This window comes from Mustela putorius, unplaced genomic scaffold, assembly GCF_011764305.1.
Source record: "Mustela putorius furo isolate JIRA1106 unplaced genomic scaffold, ASM1176430v1.1 tig00003972_pilon_pilon_pilon, whole genome shotgun sequence".
Lineage (NCBI taxonomy): Eukaryota > Metazoa > Chordata > Mammalia > Carnivora > Mustelidae > Mustela > Mustela putorius.
The window spans coordinates 23,482,998-23,502,152 of NW_025422115.1; the positions used below are offsets into that span (position 1 = coordinate 23,482,998).

General features: G+C 38.5%; 1 protein-coding gene across 6 annotated transcripts in view; it reads right to left on the bottom strand.

The window, feature by feature from the left end:
• The window catches only part of SYCP2 (synaptonemal complex protein 2), a 70,835-nt gene that overhangs the window by 20,748 nt on the left and 30,932 nt on the right, over positions 1-19,155 (bottom strand). For 5 of the 6 annotated variants that reach the window (XM_045070516.1, XM_045070515.1, XM_013060194.2 and 2 more), the window contains 9 exons: positions 18,854-19,002; positions 17,607-17,681; positions 17,027-17,173; positions 13,843-13,942; positions 12,830-12,987; positions 10,918-10,987; positions 10,565-10,622; positions 9,681-9,814; positions 9,100-9,539 (listed from right to left, as the gene is read on the bottom strand). In XM_045070516.1, the coding sequence (XP_044926451.1) occupies positions 9,100-9,539; positions 9,681-9,814; positions 10,565-10,622; positions 10,918-10,987; positions 12,830-12,987; positions 13,843-13,942; positions 17,027-17,173; positions 17,607-17,681; positions 18,854-19,002 (1,331 nt within the window). Of the gene's footprint in view, positions 1-9,099; positions 9,540-9,680; positions 9,815-10,564; positions 10,623-10,917; positions 10,988-12,829; positions 12,988-13,488; positions 13,518-13,842; positions 13,943-17,026; positions 17,174-17,606; positions 17,682-18,853; positions 19,003-19,155 lie in introns of those variants that run through there. The other variant, XM_045070517.1, reaches the window with a different exon arrangement.

Sequence of the window (19,155 nt, forward strand, 5' to 3'; positions counted from 1 at the left end):
AATCTCAAAAAATTAACAAAAATACTCCTGGAACTAAAAAGCAATTTTTAAAAAAGATTTTAGTTATTATTTATTTGACAGACAGAGATCACAAGTAGGCAGAGAGGCAGGTAGAGAGAGAGGAAGGGAAGCAGGCTCCCTGCTGAGCAGAGAGCCTGATGTGGGGCTTGATCCCAGGACCCTAGGATCATGACCTGAGCTGAAGGCAGAGGCTTTAACCCACTGAGCCACCCAGCCACCCCCTAAAAAGCAATTGTGATAGCACTGCTGAAGGATACGAGGTTAATATCCAAAAGTTGGCTGCTTCCTCATAAGCTAGTAATGAAAAACGAGAGTTTAAAATTACATTCCATTTACCTTAGTACTCCTTAAAATGATTTATATGCTTAGGTATAAATCTAACAAAACATGTACAAGATCTACACATAACTAATGAAGAAAATCAGGGTCTCAATAAATGGAAGGAAATTCCATGTTCATGGGTAGGAAGCTCAATATTGCCAAGATGTCAGTTCTTCCCAGCTTGATCTAGAGATTCAATGTAATCCTAATCAAAATCCCAGCAAGTTATTTTGTGAATATCAACAAAATGATTCTACAGTGGAAGCAAGACACCAAGAATGGCCAATATAGTATTGAAGAACAAAGCTGGAAGCTTGACACTAGCATACTTTAAGACTTACTATAAAGATACAATGATCAGCGTAGAATGCTATTGGTGAAATAGACAAATCAAGTAATAGAACCAAACAGAGAGCAAACTGAAAGCCCAGAAATACCCTCATATACACAGTCAACTGATCTTTGGCAAACAAGCAAAGACAATGCAATGGATAAATTTGTCTTTCCAACAAACAATGATGGAATAATTGGACATCCACATGCTAAAAACCAAAAACCAAAAATGAATCTAGATCCAGAACTTACACCCTTCACAAAAATTAACTCAAAGGGGATCATAAGCCTAAAAGTAATATGCAAACTATAAAACTCCTAGAAGATAACAGAGGAGAAAATCTAGATTGACCTTGGGTTCGGCAATGCCTTTTTAGGTATGAACCAAAAGCACAATCTACGAAAGATAAAACCGAGACGCAGAATTTCATTAAAATTAAAAACTTGTGATCTGTAAAAGACACTGTTTCAAAAGTAAAGAGACAAGCCACAGACAGAAAGAAACTATTTGTAAAACACATATCTGATAAAGGCCTTGTATAGGCCTACTGCAGAAATACGGCGGGTCTGGTTCTAGAACACAGTGACAAAGCAAATGCATTAAAGTGAGTCAAACGAACTTGGTTTCCCAGCGCATATGAAAGTTACGCGTACTCTACACCGTAGTCTATTAAATACATAATGGCATTATGCCTTTAAAAAAAGTACGTATCTTAATTAAAAAATACTTTAATGCTAAAAAATGCTAATCATCTGAGTTTTCAGCCAATAGCACTCTTTTTGCTGGCAGAGGGTCTTGCCTCAAAGTTGATGCCTGCTGACTGATTAGGGTTGTGATTGTTGAAGGCCGGGGTGGCTGTGGCAACGTCTAACAATAAGAAAACAATGAAATCTGCCACATTGACTGTCACTTCCTTTCATGAACGATTTCTGCACAGCATGCAATGCTGTTTGATAACACTTTACCCACAGCAGAACTTCTTTTAAAACTTTAGTCAGGTCTCTCAAACCCTGCCTATGCTTTATCAACTAAATTCAATTAATAGCCTAAATTCTTTTTTGTCAATCTTCACAGCATCTCTACCATGAGTAGATTCTTTTTTTTTTTTAATTTTTTATTTCTTTTCAGTGTATTCATTGTTTTTGCACCACACCCAGTGCTCCATGCAATCTGTGCCCTCCGTAATACCCATCACCTGGTTCCCCCAACCTCCCACCCCCACCCCTTCAAAACCCTCAGATTGTTTTTCAGAGTCCATAGTCCATGAGTAGATTCTATCTCAACAAACCATGGTCTTTGCTCATCCATAAGAAGCAACTCCTCATCCATTAAAGTTTCATCATGAGATCGCAGCAATTCAGTCCCATCTTCAGGCTCCACTTATAATTCTAGATCACCTGCTATTTCCACAACATCTCTAGTTACTTCCTCTACTAAAGTCTTGAACCCATCAAAGTCATCCATGAGGGTTGGAACCAACTCTTCCACACTCCTGCTAATGTTGATATTTTGACCTCTTTCCATGAATCACTGAAGTTCTTTTTTTGGGGGTGGGGGAAGGGAAAGAGAATCCTAAGTAAGGCTCCACACCCACTGTGAAACAACACGGGGCTCGACCTCAAGACCCTCAGATCATACCTGAGCCAAAATCAAACCAACTGAGTCACCAGGGTGTCCCATTCACAAATGTTCTTAATGGCATCTAGAATGGTGAATCCAAACTAAATCCTTGGTTTGCCTAGATATATCAGAGGGATCACTATCTGTGGCAACTAGAGTCTTATGAAATGTATTTCTTTAATAGTAAGACCTAAAAGTAGAAATTACCCTTTGATCCTTGGGCTGCAGAATGGATGTTATGTTTAGGAGGTATGAAAACATTAACTTGGGGCACCTGAGTGGCTCAGTGGTTTAAGGCCTCTGCCTTTGGCTCAGGTCATGATCCCAGGGCCCTGGGATCGAGCCCCAAGTTGGGCTCTCTACTCAGCGGGGAGCCTGCTTCCCCTTCTATCTCTCTCTCTGCAAACCTCTCTGCCTGCTTGTGATCTCTGTCAAACAAATAAATAAAAAATCTTTTAAAAAAGAAAAACAAAACATTAATTTCATTGTATATCTTCATCAAAGCTCTTGAATGACCAGGTGTACTGTCAATGAGAAGTACTATTTTAAAAGGAATCTTCTTTTCTGAGCAGGCCTCAACAGTGGGCTTAAAATATTCAGCAAACCATATTGTAAGCAGATGTGCTGTCACACAGGCATTGCAGTTTCATTTACAAAGCACAGGCAGAGTAGATTGAGCATAACTGTTAAGGGCCCTAGGAGCACTGGCTCTAACTTAGTCACTGGATGCATTAGCCTAACAAGAGAGTCAGCCTGTCCTTTGAAGCTCTGATGCCAGGCACGGACTTATCTCTAGCTATGAAAGTCATGGATGGCATCTTTCCCCAACATACGGCTATCTTGCCTACACTGAAAATTCCTCAGTGTAGCCACCTTCATTTATGATCTTAGCGAGATCTTCTGGATAACTTGCTACTTCACCTTGCATTTTTACATTACAGAGACGGCTTCTTTCCCTAAACTACATGAACCATTCCCCGCTAGCCTCAGACTTTTCTTCCGAAGCTTCTTTACCTCTCTCAGCCTTCATAAAATTGAAGAGAGTTAGGGCCTTGCTCTTAAGTGGGCTTTGGCTTAAGAGAATTTTGTGGCTGGTTTGAGCTTCTATCCAGGCCACTCAAACTTATGAGATCACTCCAGATCTCATAAAGGTGTTTCACAAGAGGACAAGCTTTTTGCTTATATCAGCTTTCTGCATGCCTGCCTCATTAAGCTTAATCATTTTTAGCCTTTGACCTAAAGTGAGAGATGTGTGACTCTTCCCTTCACTTGAACACTTAGAGGCCCCTGTAAAGTTATTAACTGGCCTAATCTCAATGTTGTTACGTCCCTGAGAACCAGGAGGCCGGATGACAGGGAGAGAGATGGGGGAACTGCGGGGTGGTGGAACAGTCAGAAAACACACATTTATTAAGTTCGCCATCCTATCTGGGTGTGGTCATAGTGCCTCAAAACAATTACGAGAATAAAATCAAAGAACACTGATTACTGGTCACCATAAGTAATATAATAATAATGAAAAACTTTGAAATATTATGAAAATTACCAAAATGTGGCAGAGACATAAAGTCAGCAAATATTGGTGGAAAAAATAGCACCAATCCACTTGCCCAACACAGGGCTGCCCAAAACCGTCAATTCATAAAAAATGCAGTATCTGGGGTGCCTGGGTGGCTCAGTGGGTTAAAGCCTCTGCCTTCGGCCTAGGTCATGATCCCAGGGTCCTGGGATCGAGCCCTGAATCGGGCTCTCTGCTCGGCAACAAGCCTGCTTCCTTTCCTTTCTCTCTGCCTGCCTCTCTGCCTACTTGTGATCTCAGTCAAATAAATAAATAAAATCTTTAAAAAAAATGCAGTATCTGTGAAGGGCAATAAAGCATGGCATGCCTGTATCTAAGTTAGACAAAGAACTGTTAATATTCAACAATAACAAAGAACCCAGTTAAAAAGTGAGCAAAAGATTGGAAGAGACAACTCACCAAAGACATACAGATGGTAAATAAAAATATAGAAGGCTGCTCAGATGTGTATGTCATTAGGGAGCTGCAAATTAAAATGAGATACCACCAAGCACATATAACAGTAGCTAAGCTCCAAGACACTGACAACACCCGGTATTGGCCAGGATTAGATCAACAGGAATTTTCTCATCTGTTGCTCAGAATGCAAAAATGGTACAGCCATCTTTTCCATTTTCAGAAGACGGGCAGTTTCTTATGCAACTGAACACATTCGGACCATATGATCCAGCAATCATGCTCTTTTCTATTTTCCCAAATGAACTGGAAGCTTATGTCCACATGAAACCTGCACAATGAACATTTACAGAAGCTTTATTCGTAACTGTCACACCATAGAAACCAGCTAAAATGTCCTTCCACAGGTGAACACCTAAACGATCCTGGTACAAGCATATAAGAGAATATTATTCAGCAGTAAAAAGAAATGAGTTGTTAAGCCATGAAAACACATGGAGAAAACATCATTGCTATTACTAAGTGAAAGAAGCCAATCTGAAGACTACATACTATATGGTTCCAACTCTGACATTCTGGACAAGGCAAAACTACGGAGACAGAAGATCAGTGACTGCCAGTACTATGAGGGGGTGGGGAGCACAAGGGAATTTTAGGGCACTAAAACTATTATGTATGATAATACGTGTTGCCACACATCTGTCAAAACATATAGAATATACAATACAAAGGCTGAATTCTAAGCTAAACTATAGGCTTTAGTTAATAGTAATGTATTGATACTGGTTCACAATTCGTAATCCAGGTACCTACTGATGTAAGATGCTAATGATGGGGAAACTAGGGTGTGGGCGAAGGGGAAACGGGAAGTCTTGATGTACTTGTACACCTGAAACTGCCTTAAGAAATACTTTGTTTTAAGGGTACCTGCCTGGCTCAGTCAGTGGAGTGTGCAACTCTTGATCTGGGGGCCATAAGTTTTAGTCCCATGTTGGGTGTAGGAATTACTTTAAAAAAAGATAAAATATACTATTACTCTAAAAATGGAAGAACTACAACTATCATCTGCATAATTTTAGATAATCTGGCTAAAATTCCCTATAATACTCAAAGGTACGAGTTCTCTTGACTCTAATCATTAGTTTTCTTTTTATCTGGGAATCAGGCATTTTTGAAAAAGTATGGTAAAATATAATAGAAACAAAAAATTTACTTTTTTTTTTTTGCTGGAGAGCAAGAGTGAGAGGTGGTTTCAGGCAGAGGGAGTGGGAGACAGAAAATCTCATGCAGGCTCTATGCCCATCACAGAGCCCAGTGCAGGGCTTGATCTCACAACCCTGAGATCATGACCTGATAGGAAATCAAGAGTCAGATGCTTAATTGAGCCAACCAGGAAGCCTATTTTCAATCATTTTTCAGTTTATGTTTTTATATGTAACATAGATCATAAGTTACTATTTAATATCTCTTCTTGAGATTACTGTACTTGGTTTGATAAAAATGTAGCAAAAATGAACCTCTCCCAGAATAGTGAGTATATGGTTTAGGAACTTCCAGTATGACTGGAGCTGCCTTGGGAAACCTGTACCACCGAGCTGCAGAAGTTCTGTTTCTCTAGGTTAGTCCAGTGAACAGGAAGCGGGACCAGATGACTACCTTAGAGGAGAGTCATCATGCCTGCGAATGGCAGAAAGTCCTCTATCGTAACACAGGGAGCAACATTATGAAAGACTGAAGAGAACTTCTGGAAACAGGAAGTTGGTTTTAAAAAATGAGCACACAGTTTCAATGATCAGTTTCTGTGGTCCCAGAAAAAAAAAAACAATGACTAGGTCAGGGAAATTCTGTGGAATAATTCTGAATTCCAAGGGAAACAATTTAAAATAAAAACTGAGAACATTCAGCATTCAGACAAAAGAACCTACTTCCATTGCATCTGAAGAACTAAACAGCAGCTACAACTAGAAAGAAGAATAGCATACTAAGAAACAAGAGAAAGTGACCCAAAATTATTTTGTTTAAGAAGAAAGTAGCCAAATAAGGCACAGAAAGTGAACTGCAGATTAAAGACAAAATAAAATGCCTGGTCCAGACAAATGAAATGATTTCTAATTATAAATAACAAAAGCAAATTATCTATTAAGTATTTCATTTGCATATTTAGATGCTCCAATAGATGGACATTTTATATCAACTCTAGAAATTTGGCTCTCCAGGTATTAATACCACTCTGGAAAATAAATGAAAATAGAAGCCTATAAAACCTGGATCTTCTAGACCTAAATGTGAAACAGGAATCTATCAAAATCCTTGAGGAAAACATAGGCAGCAACCTTTTGACCTCAGCTGCAGCAGCTTCCTTCTAGAAACATCGCCAAAGGCAAGGGAATCAAGGGCAAAAATGAACTATTGGGACTTCATCAAGATAAAAAGCTTTTGCACAGCAAATGAAACAGTCAACAAAACTAAAAGACAACTGACAGAATGGGAGAAGATGTTTGTAAATGACATATCTGATAAAGGGCTAGTATCCAAACTCTATAAAGGACTTATCAAACTCAACACCCAAAGAACAAATAATCCAGTCAAGAAATGGGCAGAAGACATGAACAGATATTTCTCCAAAGAAAACATACAAATGGCCAAAAGATACATGAAAAAGTGCTCAACACCACTCAGCATCAGGGAAATCCAAATCAAAACTGCAGTGAGATACCACCTGAACCAGTCAGAATGGCTAAAATTAGCAAGTCAAGAAAGAACAGGTATTGGCAAGGATGTGGAGAAAGGGGAACCTTCCTACACTGTTGGTGGGAATGTAAGCTGGTATGGCCACTCTGGAAAACAGCATGGAGATTCCTCAAAAAGTTGAAAATAGAGCTACCCTATGACCCAGCAATTGCACTACTGGGTATTTACTCCAAAGATACAAATGTAGTGATCCGAAGGGCACGTGCACCCCAATGTTCACAGCAGAAATGTCCACAGTAGCCCAATGTCCATCAACAGATGAATGGATAAAAAAGATGTGGTACACACACACACACACACACACACACACAGGAATATTATGCAGCCATCAAAAAACCAATATGGAGTATTATGCAGCCATTAAAACCCCCTCATATATTTATATATGTGTGTATAATGGAATACTATGCAGCCATCAAAAATCCCCTGAAATCTTGCCATTTGCAACAATGTGGATAGAACTAGAGAGTATTATGTTAAGTGAAATAAGTCAATCAGAGAGGGACAATTATCATATGATCTCACTGATTTGAGGAATTTGAGAAATAAGACAGGATCATAGGGGAAGGAAGGGGGAAAATGAAACAAGACAAACCAGAGAGTGAGACAAATCTTAAGAGACTTTTGGTCCCAGGAAACAAACTGAGGGTTGCTGGAATGGAGGGGGGCGGGAGGGATGGGGTGGTGGGGTGATGGGCACTGGGGAGGGCATGTGCTATGGTGAGTGCTGTGAAAAGTATAAGCCTGATGAATCACAGACCTGTATCCCTGAAACAAATAATACATTGTAAGTTAAAAACAAAACAAAAAACCCCCCTGGATCTTCTAAAGAAGAGTGAAAAACAGATTCTATCCCTGGCAGTGGAAAGTATTCTAATTAAAAAGTTTTCTGGGGCACGTGGGTGGCTCAGTCAGTTATGACCTGCCTTCAGCTCAGGTCATGATCCTAGAGTCCTGGGATTGAGCCCTGCGTCAGGATCCCTGCTCAGGAGGGAATCTGCGTCTCTCTCTGGCCCTCACCCCACTCATGCTCACTCTAAATAACATTCTCTCTCTCAAATAAATAAATAAAATCTTTAAAAAATTAAAAAAATACTTTCTTTTAAAAAAGTTATTAAAATGTATCTTGATAGCAATGACAAAAGATATTTATAGTAACTACTACAAAAAGTAAACTTTTGATCTAAAGTATGGTGAAGATGAGCTTAAACTGTCCTAGAGCATCCCACAGATGATGAATCTGAAGAAGAAGGTAAAGACTCCAGTGGGGATGAGCAACAGGACAGTGGAAGACAGTCTCCTACACTCCACCTACATTTTTTCTTCTCATTTGACAAAACCTGTCAAACTCTAATGCAATAATCCAAGAAATGGTTTCAGATGCTACTACTATGTGCAAAACTGAACAGGGCCATGCAAGAAAATGAATGACGAATAAACATAGTCTTTACACTCTAATAGGTTAAAACAAGGAGAAAAATAGATACAAATAATCACTTTTTAAAGGAAAGGTAAGGGGCGCCTGGGTGGCTCAGTGGGTTAAAGCCTCTGCCTTCAGCTTAGGTCATGATCCCAAGGTCCTGGAATCAAGCCCCACATCGGGCTCTCTGCTCAGCAGGGAGCCTGCCTCCCCTCCTCTCTCTCTCTCTGCCTGCCTCTCTACCTACTTGTGATCTCTGTCTGTCAAATAAATAAATAAAATATTTTTTAAAAAATAAAAAAAATAAAAGAAAGGTAAGCACCACAAGAGAAACACAGACAGTTCTAAATACTCAAAGCATCTGCAGGACAGAGAGGAAGAAAACCATCAGGAGGACACAAGGAGCTGCAGGGTGCCTTCATGCCACACCTATTTGCACACCTGCCCTGCACCTGTGGGCACACCGGTTGGGAGGGGACCCAGGGACAAGGATGAGGAGAGGGAGTTCAGGAGGCACTCATTCTCAGACTGGAGACTTAAAGATCCTGGTCTTACAAATGTTAAATCTGCAGCAACCCATCAAGCTTCCTTCGCTGTCTTATGTTATTAGCTGGGCATATTACAGGTGTGCAGAAACCAAACACACTGAAAACTCACCATTTTTTTTGGTCTCAGATCCCAGGAATTAAGTTCTGACGTTAATCTTTTCCCTGATTTTCTATGACTTTTCACATTTTTTCTAGGAGAAGGGCTCTTATCACAAACAGCAGGATTCACATCTTTTGACAGTATGTATTTCTTCCTATAGATCAGAGATTCTTCGACTGTCTTATTTAGGAGAACAGACTTAAAAGTAGTTTCAGATTCAATATGCCAATCACTTTGCTTGGTATTTTCAGTGCTTTTCTGCTCCGAATGTTTAGGATGATTTAGTCGTTGCTGAGTGTCTCTTTTGCAAACTCCTACTTCTGCTTTCTCTATTTTGTTATGCTGCATTTTTTTTTTCTTATATCGCACCTTTCCTGTTTCTTCAGAATTATCCTCAGATATGGAAGAGGATGATTTTTGTTTCTTAAGTTTTTTGTTGACAGTTACACCTAGTGGAAAAATAAAAACCAATCCTTATTAAATTAATAAACTGGTAATACATAAATTGGTTAAAATAAAAAATATTAGACATTCCAAGAAATGAGTATTTCCCTGAGCTACTATTGTATACAGAGAAAATACTGTTTCACCTTGACTGAATGTGTCTCCTGATGAAGTGCCTGCCCTTTGGTTGTTACACAAATTAATATTTGTTACAGGAGTCCAGCATGACCATTTGGAGGGCATTTTATTTCCACAGATGTTGCCCGAAACACCAGGTAACCTGGAAAATAAAATAACTTGCTTAATGTATTACAAAACATTAGTCTCATGACTCTGACATGAGACTGTGATTTTTTTGTTTAGTCAGTGTTTACCGATAGCAATTTATTAGTCAAGTATGAAAACATTTTGCTAAGTCATTATGAAATTTAAAACTTACTATGTAATTGATCAGATTAAAAACTATAAAAAAGTTCCATTTTTGCTATTATTTGGTATCTACTTAAAGATATCTCAAATATGGGGCGCCTGGGTGGCTTAGTGGGTTAAAGCCTCTGCCTTCGGCTCAGGTCATGATCCCAGGGTCCTAGGATCGAGCCCCGCATCGGGCTCTCTGCTCTGCAGGGAGCCTGCTTCCTCCCCTCTCTCTCTCTGCCTGCCTCTCTGCTTACTCATGCTTTCTCTCTCTCTGTCAAATAAATAAAATCTTTAGAAAAAAAAAAAAAGATATCTCAAATATATCTCACATATCTTACATGTTCTACTGTGTATTTAAACTAGGTTAAATTTCTTCACATTCATACTTAATTATTTAAAAAATCTCATTCATTTTAAGTCTCAATTTGGGAAAGAGTTGTTGGTGGCTATGAAAAAACACAGACTAATCAGCACAGTAACACTTGAGCTGATTAGTGCTAGAGCCAATACTACATTCTAAGAATATAAATGCCTTTTCTTTTAAATTTATTACATTTATGTAAAAACAACATTAATATATACTAACTTATTTGATGGTTTTCTTCATACTTACATAGGCTTATCTATTTTCTCCACTGCCTGGGAATCTGGAGCAACATCCTGCAGGTCATCTAAATTAAAGAAAACAAAAATTACGGCATTTTCAATTTTTTGTGCAGTTGGCAGGGTAAAATGGGAGTTGGTATAAAAGTTGATCAAGATTCACCTATTAGGATACAGAGATCGATTTTCTTAGAAATAGAGACTGTATTATATTTCCTTGTAACCTCTAAGCCCCTTTCATAAAGCCAAATGCATTTGTTATAAATCTTTTTCAAATCAATGAAGCCAATGGAGTTAAAGGGAAATATGAAATGATTACATTTTTTTAAAGAGAAAGTGAAATTAAACCAAGAAAGTACTTACTAATATTTTGGTTTGGGAATTCAATGTTCTTATTCTCTTTCTTCCCTACAACTTTAGCAGTTTTGATGTGCTATAACACATAGAAAACACAGTAATGTAAATTTAAATCAAGGGATTACATGAAAACAACTCTTAGAAGTCAGAGTATCAAAGTTTAACATTTAAAATAATTTGCCTTGTTACTAAAAGTTGGATAGTACTTCTATGGTTTCATGAAGGTTATGCCCATTCCAGAATACTGTTTACCCTAAAACACAAGAAAATAATTTTCATTACAGACAGGGCAGAAGAGCCTACAAACTTTCTGACCTCATCCACAGCTAGTACAGTAATTCCATTCTCATCTGTAACTGACAATTTCTAGAATCACCATGGCACATCTACTGCAGTTGATCTCACAACCTATATCTACTGTCTTTTCACTAACATATACACAAGGTTTGGCAATTCTAGAATATTAAAGGATTCTGTAAAGTTGTGGCCACTGAACAGGAGCTGAACAAGAGCTTCCCTCTTTTCATAACCACAGATCTGATGATAATCTGCCATCACACTCGGAAATACATGCCCTCCAGGCTAAGATGTGGTGCCTCATGCCGCCCGTCCTCCCTACGTGGTCTAGCGGGCACTTCTCCATCCCAGGACAGGAGCAGTGGGCGAGCATGAAGGCACATGCTGCTGTTCCAATGACAGAAGGGCTCCCCTGACTGGTACAAGCAAGTACAGGCCTTGGATGCCCACAATCCTACCACACTCCGGACCACGCCACAGCACTGAACAACAGCACCCTAAGAATGGAACATTTAGCCAATTAATTTGAACAATAAGTTTTGACTTTTTTCCTTGAGTGTCTTCAACTCTTGCACCATTCATCCTTTGGCCACATGACCTTTTTTTTTTTAAATCTACTACCTATCCTTTCTTACGGCGCTCCATTGGAGAAAATGACACATATTTCTGATCTGATGCCATGATAAAATTCAGTCTTAAACTGAAAGGGCCTTCAACCTAACACCTTTACTTATTCTTCATTATCCTTCACTCGCCCTCCCCATTATCTCTTCGTAACGGCTTCACGTCTTTACATGTCCCTGAGCCCACTACTTGAGCTTCCGGCCAAGACATATTCACCGTGTTCACCTCACACTTCAGATGAAACAAAACTATTAGGCATTTCTCATCTACAAACTTACTTATCTGTATCTCCAAACCTCCTTTATCTCTCCAAGAAATAACTTTCTGTTAGTTATTCTCTGTTTTGTCCTTTCCACTAGCTGGAATGAATGCCCTTCTCCTTCATGTCTGCTTCACCAATCGTTATTGACCGTTCAAAACCCAACTCACTCTCCCTCTCCTTAAAGAGCATCTCCTGATCTTCACCCTCCCCTCCAGCTATGGAGTTAGGTAACTGCCCCTCCACTAGTTTCCTACTGCATCCTATGTGTACAATATGAGAACATTTACACAATATTATAATTATCTTATTAATTTGTCTGATTTCCACACTAGACTTTGAGATACCTAAGGACAGAGTCCACTTGTATCTTATATTTCTAGCAGCCACTAACTTGTATAATAAACTAAAGAATGATGCCAAGTTCATTTCTCCTACTGAATACATTAATCAGAGTTATACTGAATGGATATTCCTCAATTTTACTGTTAGCCTAATAAGTAGATCCTGTCAGAAGGAACTGACTTTCAAGAACAATAAATCACACACACACACACACACACACACACACACATACATGTATATACATATATGTGTATGTGTGTGTGCATATATATACACAACGTGATGATGCTTTAAACAAAGTGAGGCCCTTTCTGCTTGCAAAAGAAATTAGCTCAATATGTATTTCTACAATGACTTGATATATTTTAAAAAATGTTTTCAAAGTAAAATTACTTTGTCTGTATTAGCTCCAGTATTTCTTCCTTCAGATGGTCTAGATACAAGAGATACAGCATTGTCCACTCCACTTTGTGAGGTTTTAGGTACATCGGGTTTTTCTGCAGAACCCATCACTTGCAATGGTGGTTTAATTCTTCCTCTTCGAGGTGTCGCTAAAAGGGGGGACAAAGGGCGGCTACATTTATAGAGCTTCTAAAATTACATATTGCTATTGCTGAGGTACTTTTCAGATGAGGAAGGTAAAGAAGTAAGGTGCTAGGATAGGTCCCACGTTTCTGGTTTAGATGAATAAATGGATACAGATGCCCTTTACCAAGGTAAGAAATAGACAAAAAACTTGGTAGGGAGGGTGGAAAGATGAATTACTGTGGAGCCTACTGGACATCAGATACTTGCCCAGTAGGCAACTGGATTTTGGGAACAGAGGTCACTATTAAATTGTCATATAGATTAAAGAAGACTGTGACTTATAGAAGCTAGTATATAGTATTATTTTTCGATTTGTATTTAGTCCTTAGTGTGTAGCAGGCACTGTCTAAATGTTTCACAATATTTCTCGTTGAGTGAATGATTTTCATTTAGTCTTCTAAACAACCTGATAAGATAGACACTTTAGTTCCATTTTATAAAGAGAAAACTGGTTCTAAACTTACCTGGCGGACAATCTGTACAAAGCACACAACTGGGGGGAAGGGAAATAAGCACAAGCATCCTGATTAATTCAATGTTTTGTCCACTATGTTACAGCTGACTCCCACTTAAATAACAATAAATTATTAATGCTGGCTATTAATATGTTAAAAATGTTTATATGATAATAACCAATATGCCTTTGTTAGAAATTTGAAATTTCTTGACAATTAGAAGACATTTGTAGTTCGTAAATTAACAATTTCTGTATCCCCAACTTATCCTCTATGTAAATTATGCCCAGAATATCTCTGAATTTAAAAATGCTTGTTTAAAAAATATGTTTATTAGAAGTCTTTTAAGACTAAACAACTTACATGTGTTGATTAAAAGTACTGGACTTCTCACAGTGTATCTGTCTGCACCAGGAACAATCATTGATGCTTCAGACATTTTTCTTTTGCTAGGAGTAGTTCTCTGAAATCACGAGAAGCAGCCAGAGTAAAAACACACTCTCTTTTGAAATTACTCTATGATTTTATCTGTAATATTTTACTTGACTACACACAAAAGATATATGGTACCCTTTTTTAAAAGATTTTATTTATTTATTTATTTATTTGACAGAGAGAAAGAGAGAGATCACAAATAGGCGGAGAGGCAGGCAGAGAGAGAGAGAAGGAAACAGGGCCTGATGCGGGACTCCATCCCAGGACCCTGAGATCATGACCTGAGCCAAAGGCAGGGTTTTAACCCACTGAGCCACCCAAGTGCCCTATATGGTACTTTTTAAAAAGATTTTATTTATGTACTTCAGAGACAGATGGAGAGAGGGAGAGAGAAAGCACAAGCAGGGGGAAGAGCAGAGAGGGAGGAACAAGGAGATTCTGTGCTGAGCGCACGACTGAAACCAAGAGCTGGACATTCAACCGACTGCACCACCCAGGTTCCCCGATCTGTGGTATTTTATAAACAACATAATATCCGTAAGTATCTGTGTTTTAGATTGACTTAGAAGGTTTTACCCTAATATTTGGTATTGAATAGGTAGCCCAAACAAGGAATGTTATTTTAACAAATATTTATAGAATATCCCAGACATGTGAAATACAGCACCTTTATATGCTAGCTGAAAATATTTTATTGATACTGAGTATATCTATAACCAATGGCTCAGTTTCTTATTCTATTTCAGTGTATGTTTGGATATGTATTTATGTAAATTTATGTAAATTTGCAAATGCTTTCATAATATTTAGCATTCTTCAAAACTTTTCACACATTTTTAAAAACTGTATTAACATTCTGTGAGGACTACAGTGACTTTGGAGTAAAAAGTTGCTATAGGAATTCAGAGACTCAACAGCACAGTAGCTGGCGGTTCAAGTAAAGATGTTCATTTTCTAACTTCATCCTAGAGTCACTGAACAGAAGTGGAGAGGAGTCTCAGAGGACGCCATGACAGGGAATAAACAGACAAACTATTAAGGTGCAGAGGAGAGCTGTTTTTCAAAAGGCACCTGCCCCTAAGACTAAGAAAAAAAATACTGCAGGACTTTTTAACAGGTCTGTAAACGGGGTGTGGAGGAGGGGTGAAAGGAGAGAAAACCGGGGAATTCTGTGATTAGTCAGAAAACAAACTACTGAAACAATGCATTCCTCAAGAAAAGACAGTTCCTAGCAGCATAGTGAATGGGACCGGGAAGTTACCTATTCGTATAAATGCTTCAAACAGTCAATTCTTAACAAAAACATGGTGGTTATTTAATAACAGGGTACTGTTTCTCAGAGATCTTGAGTTCTAGAGTTTATGACTCCATAAGTTTAAGGTAAGGCGCCCTAGGAATCAGCATTTTAAATAAGTACTTGTGTTATGACTTTGATATAAAAACACAGAAAATGGCTTTTATAATTTAATTGTCCAAGAAATACAGAAGATGGAATTTTTCATTTAAGGACGGATATAAGACTAATGGGAAAAAACAGTGAATAACACCAACATGACAAAATGTATGGAAGAGCCTCTGAGAGTTAAAGTTGCCTAAAGGTGAGAAATTAGTAAAAACTAAAACAGGAAAATGTCCATGAAGAAAAGCGAAAATCAAGACTTGCAAACGTAACAGCACATTAAACGAGGGAAGGTAAACAAAAGGACAAACAGCATGAATGAGGGTATAGAGGCAAGAATTAGTGTCACGTTAAAAGGGGCAGGAAAGGGCGCCTGGCTCTCTCAGCTGGTTGAGCGACTGCTTTCAGCTCGGTCAGGATCCTGGAGGCCCTGGCTCAGCGGGGGTCTGCTTCGTCCTCAGACCTTCCCCCTCTCAGGCTCGCTCTCTCTCATACTCCCTCTCTCTCTCAAATAAATAAAATCTTAAAAAGAGGCAGGAAAGCAGTTAACCTTACTAACGTGGTGGCTGTGCAGAGTAAAAGGAATTTGTAGAAGGACTCAGAACTGAGTCAATATTTAGATGCAGGGAGATAAACACAGAGATGCCACAACTCTGGGCGGAATGCAACACGGACTGTGGGATTAAGAAAAGCCGGGGAAGGAATACCACATGGGGCAGGTCACAGAGTCAAAGGCCAATGAGGAGGCTGCTGGGCTGGGCTGGGTGTGCTCAAATGAGTAAGGGCGAAAGGAACAAGGAAGAAAGAATGCGTGAGGTACTATGAAAGAACCATCCTGAGTACCTTGGTGTTGGGGGAGAGGAGGCGGCATTCGGGATACTATCGGAAAATTAATGGTAGCATTATTGAAGGGTGGAGGCAGATGCACATCTGAAGCAAAAAATGAAAGAGTTTGAGGTTAGACTTCAGGAAAAGAAGAGACATACCAAAGGAAACATTCAAAGAGTAAGTAGAGATTTCACTGCAGCACTTGGAAGAGTGGTCTGGTGTAAGAGCTGAAACTATGCACACGAAGGAAGCTCTTTAAGGGATAGGGCATAGAGACGTTCAGGAAGCTGAGTTGAGCTTTCAGAGCAAATCTGTACTTACGATGCAGGGAGAAAAAGTATCTCTGATGGAGTCACAGAAGCAGGAAGAAAACTAAAAGGCTAACAGAAATCAAAGAAGAAAAGGACATTAAGAAAGCGCTGTTCGCTTTGTCAAGTGTCACAACGAGACAGGAAGGCTGAGAACTGGTTCGGCTGAATGTGGCCTAGAGGAGAGCCTCCACCGGCAGCAGCAGGAGGAAAAAGAACTTAATAGTTAGTTTTCTTTCCTTGTGCAAATAGAGATACCATTACTTACAGATTCGTATTCTCGTAACAGCCAAAAGCAAATACAGACAGGATAAATGTAACAAGGGTACTTTCTTACACATTTCTAACTTGGAATTTGCAAGTGTATAGTATACCTTGTCTTGACCCTCTTACCCTGCACATAAACACAATTGCTAAAACACTATCTTTTGTTTGCATGTGTAAAAGGCAGAGGAAATATTCTGAATGTTACTGATGAAGGCCATTAAGGTGAATTCTAGATGCTTCTTTCTATATTGTATGTCACAATGATTTGACCTGTGCTGTTTTATAAGCAGCTGTTTGAGACCATATTTACCTCAAGCTGACTATTCTTTTTGTCCCCTTGATTACTGTTTTTGATGTATTTTGAAGGTTTAGCAAATTCCTTTTGGGAATTGGGTTTTTCTTTCAAAGCAATGAGTTCCTCTTCAATGGGTGAGGTTTGACTTTCTGGCACTAGAATCTGTTGGAGAATGTGGAGAAAAGTATTTCAAACTGCAAACCACAAGAAGTTCTCAAAAATCACTGGGTATCTTAATAAAGCATCCATTCGTCCCACACTTACAAAAGTCAATTCTTCCTGTTTTCTATGTACTTAGTCCCACATAGTGTCCCAACAAAAAGCACCCACATTTTCGAATGTCAACAGACATAAAACAAGCTTTGGCATTAGTGGCAGGACATACATACCTAATTTTTAAAGTTACCAAAATAACTATCTTCTGTTCTAAAATAAGTGATCTTTAATAACATGTTTAAAAAATCATATACCTTATTGGGGCTCTATATGTTGAGACAATTTGTTTTTTAGATATTCACCCTCCAACATCATACTGTGCAATTATTTAGGGTTCAACGTAGTCCAGTGATGAAAACCAAGTAAGTCAGACACATACCTGTGATCCACTTGCATCGAAAAGTATATGCACAGATGTTTTGGCAATGGAAATACCTTGTTTTCTGGTAAATTCCTAAAATTAAATTAATTCATCGTAATGTTATTTTCTCCCAGCTCCTTCCATGTTAATACAATTGTTTCCTGTTTCCTTTCTAAACTCCCAAATCCTCTCAAATCTTTCTTTTGTATGTAAATACCCTTCTCCACACAGTCTCTATTTTTCTTCACCATAAATCTTCTGCACTGCTATGAACTGAATGTGTCCCCCTACATTCATATATTGAAACCTAATCCCCAAGGTGATGGTATTAGGAAGTGGGGCCTCTGGCAGGTGATTGGATCATCAGGACAGCGCCCTCGTGAATGGGATCTATGTCCCTATAAAATGAGACCCCAAGAACTCCCTCACCCTTTCTGCCACATGAAGACACAGTGAAAAGACAGCTACTGTGAACCAAGCAGTGGGCCCTCACCAGAAAATAAGTCTGCTGGTACCTTGATCTTGGACTTCTAGACTCTAGAACTATGAGAAATAAATGGAAATAAATGGGAAGGAAGGAAGGAGGGGGAGAAGAAAGAAAAGAAAGAAAAAAAAGGAAAGAAAAGAAAGTAGGTCCGTCATTTTAAGCCTCCCAGTCTACGGTATTTTTGTTATAGCAGCCTGAACAGACTAAGCTTGTCAACAGAGTAGCTCCCTGAAACAGAACATCAGTTGTCACCTTACTGATTCATGAGGTCTTCCACAGTCCTAGAACGCATCTTCCCTAAATTTCACCCATCAACTTCCAAGGCCATTTCAGGCCCCATCTGAATGAACAGCCTTTCCTTCAAATCTGAATCTTAACGAGCAATCTCTTTTCTCAACTTCTATACCTGCCCCTTATTTACTTCTTCTGAGGTAGATTCTGTATTTCTCACAAAAAAATGTTTAATATCTTAAAAACATGGTCTTGCCTCAATTAACTTTGTAAAACACCTAGCAGGAATTCATTAACCATTTTGAATACTGCAGCTTATTTTGTCTTCTGAGATTCTAACAGCTGTCTCAAGGATATGGCTAACAATCTGATGGCTATTCCATAATAAAAATTCAAAGAACTAAAAATCAATATGTCATTTTAAGAATTCTAAGGGAAAAAAAATCAATGAAATTTATAGCCCCACGTAACTGCTATTTTCCAGAGTTATGAAAATATTAAAAAGAATTTTATGAAAATAGATATTAAAAGGAATTTAAACACTTACCTTATATTTATTTGCACCAAAAATTTTTTGTGTCACATTAGTGATTTCTAATGATGCGTCAAAATACAAAAGCAATTCTTTCCCTTCTCTTTTACTAATTTTTACTATGTTTTTCAGAATTATGGTCAGTAGCTTCTTCGATTCTCTCACTGCATACAAACAGACCACACTGATTAGTTTATATTCATTTCTATGATACCACTCTCTAGGTATACTATAAGTAAGAAAGTCACATAGCGTATTAATTAAATTGAAGTGAAATAACATTAACTTTTAGGATTTAACAATCAATTCCAGTGTTA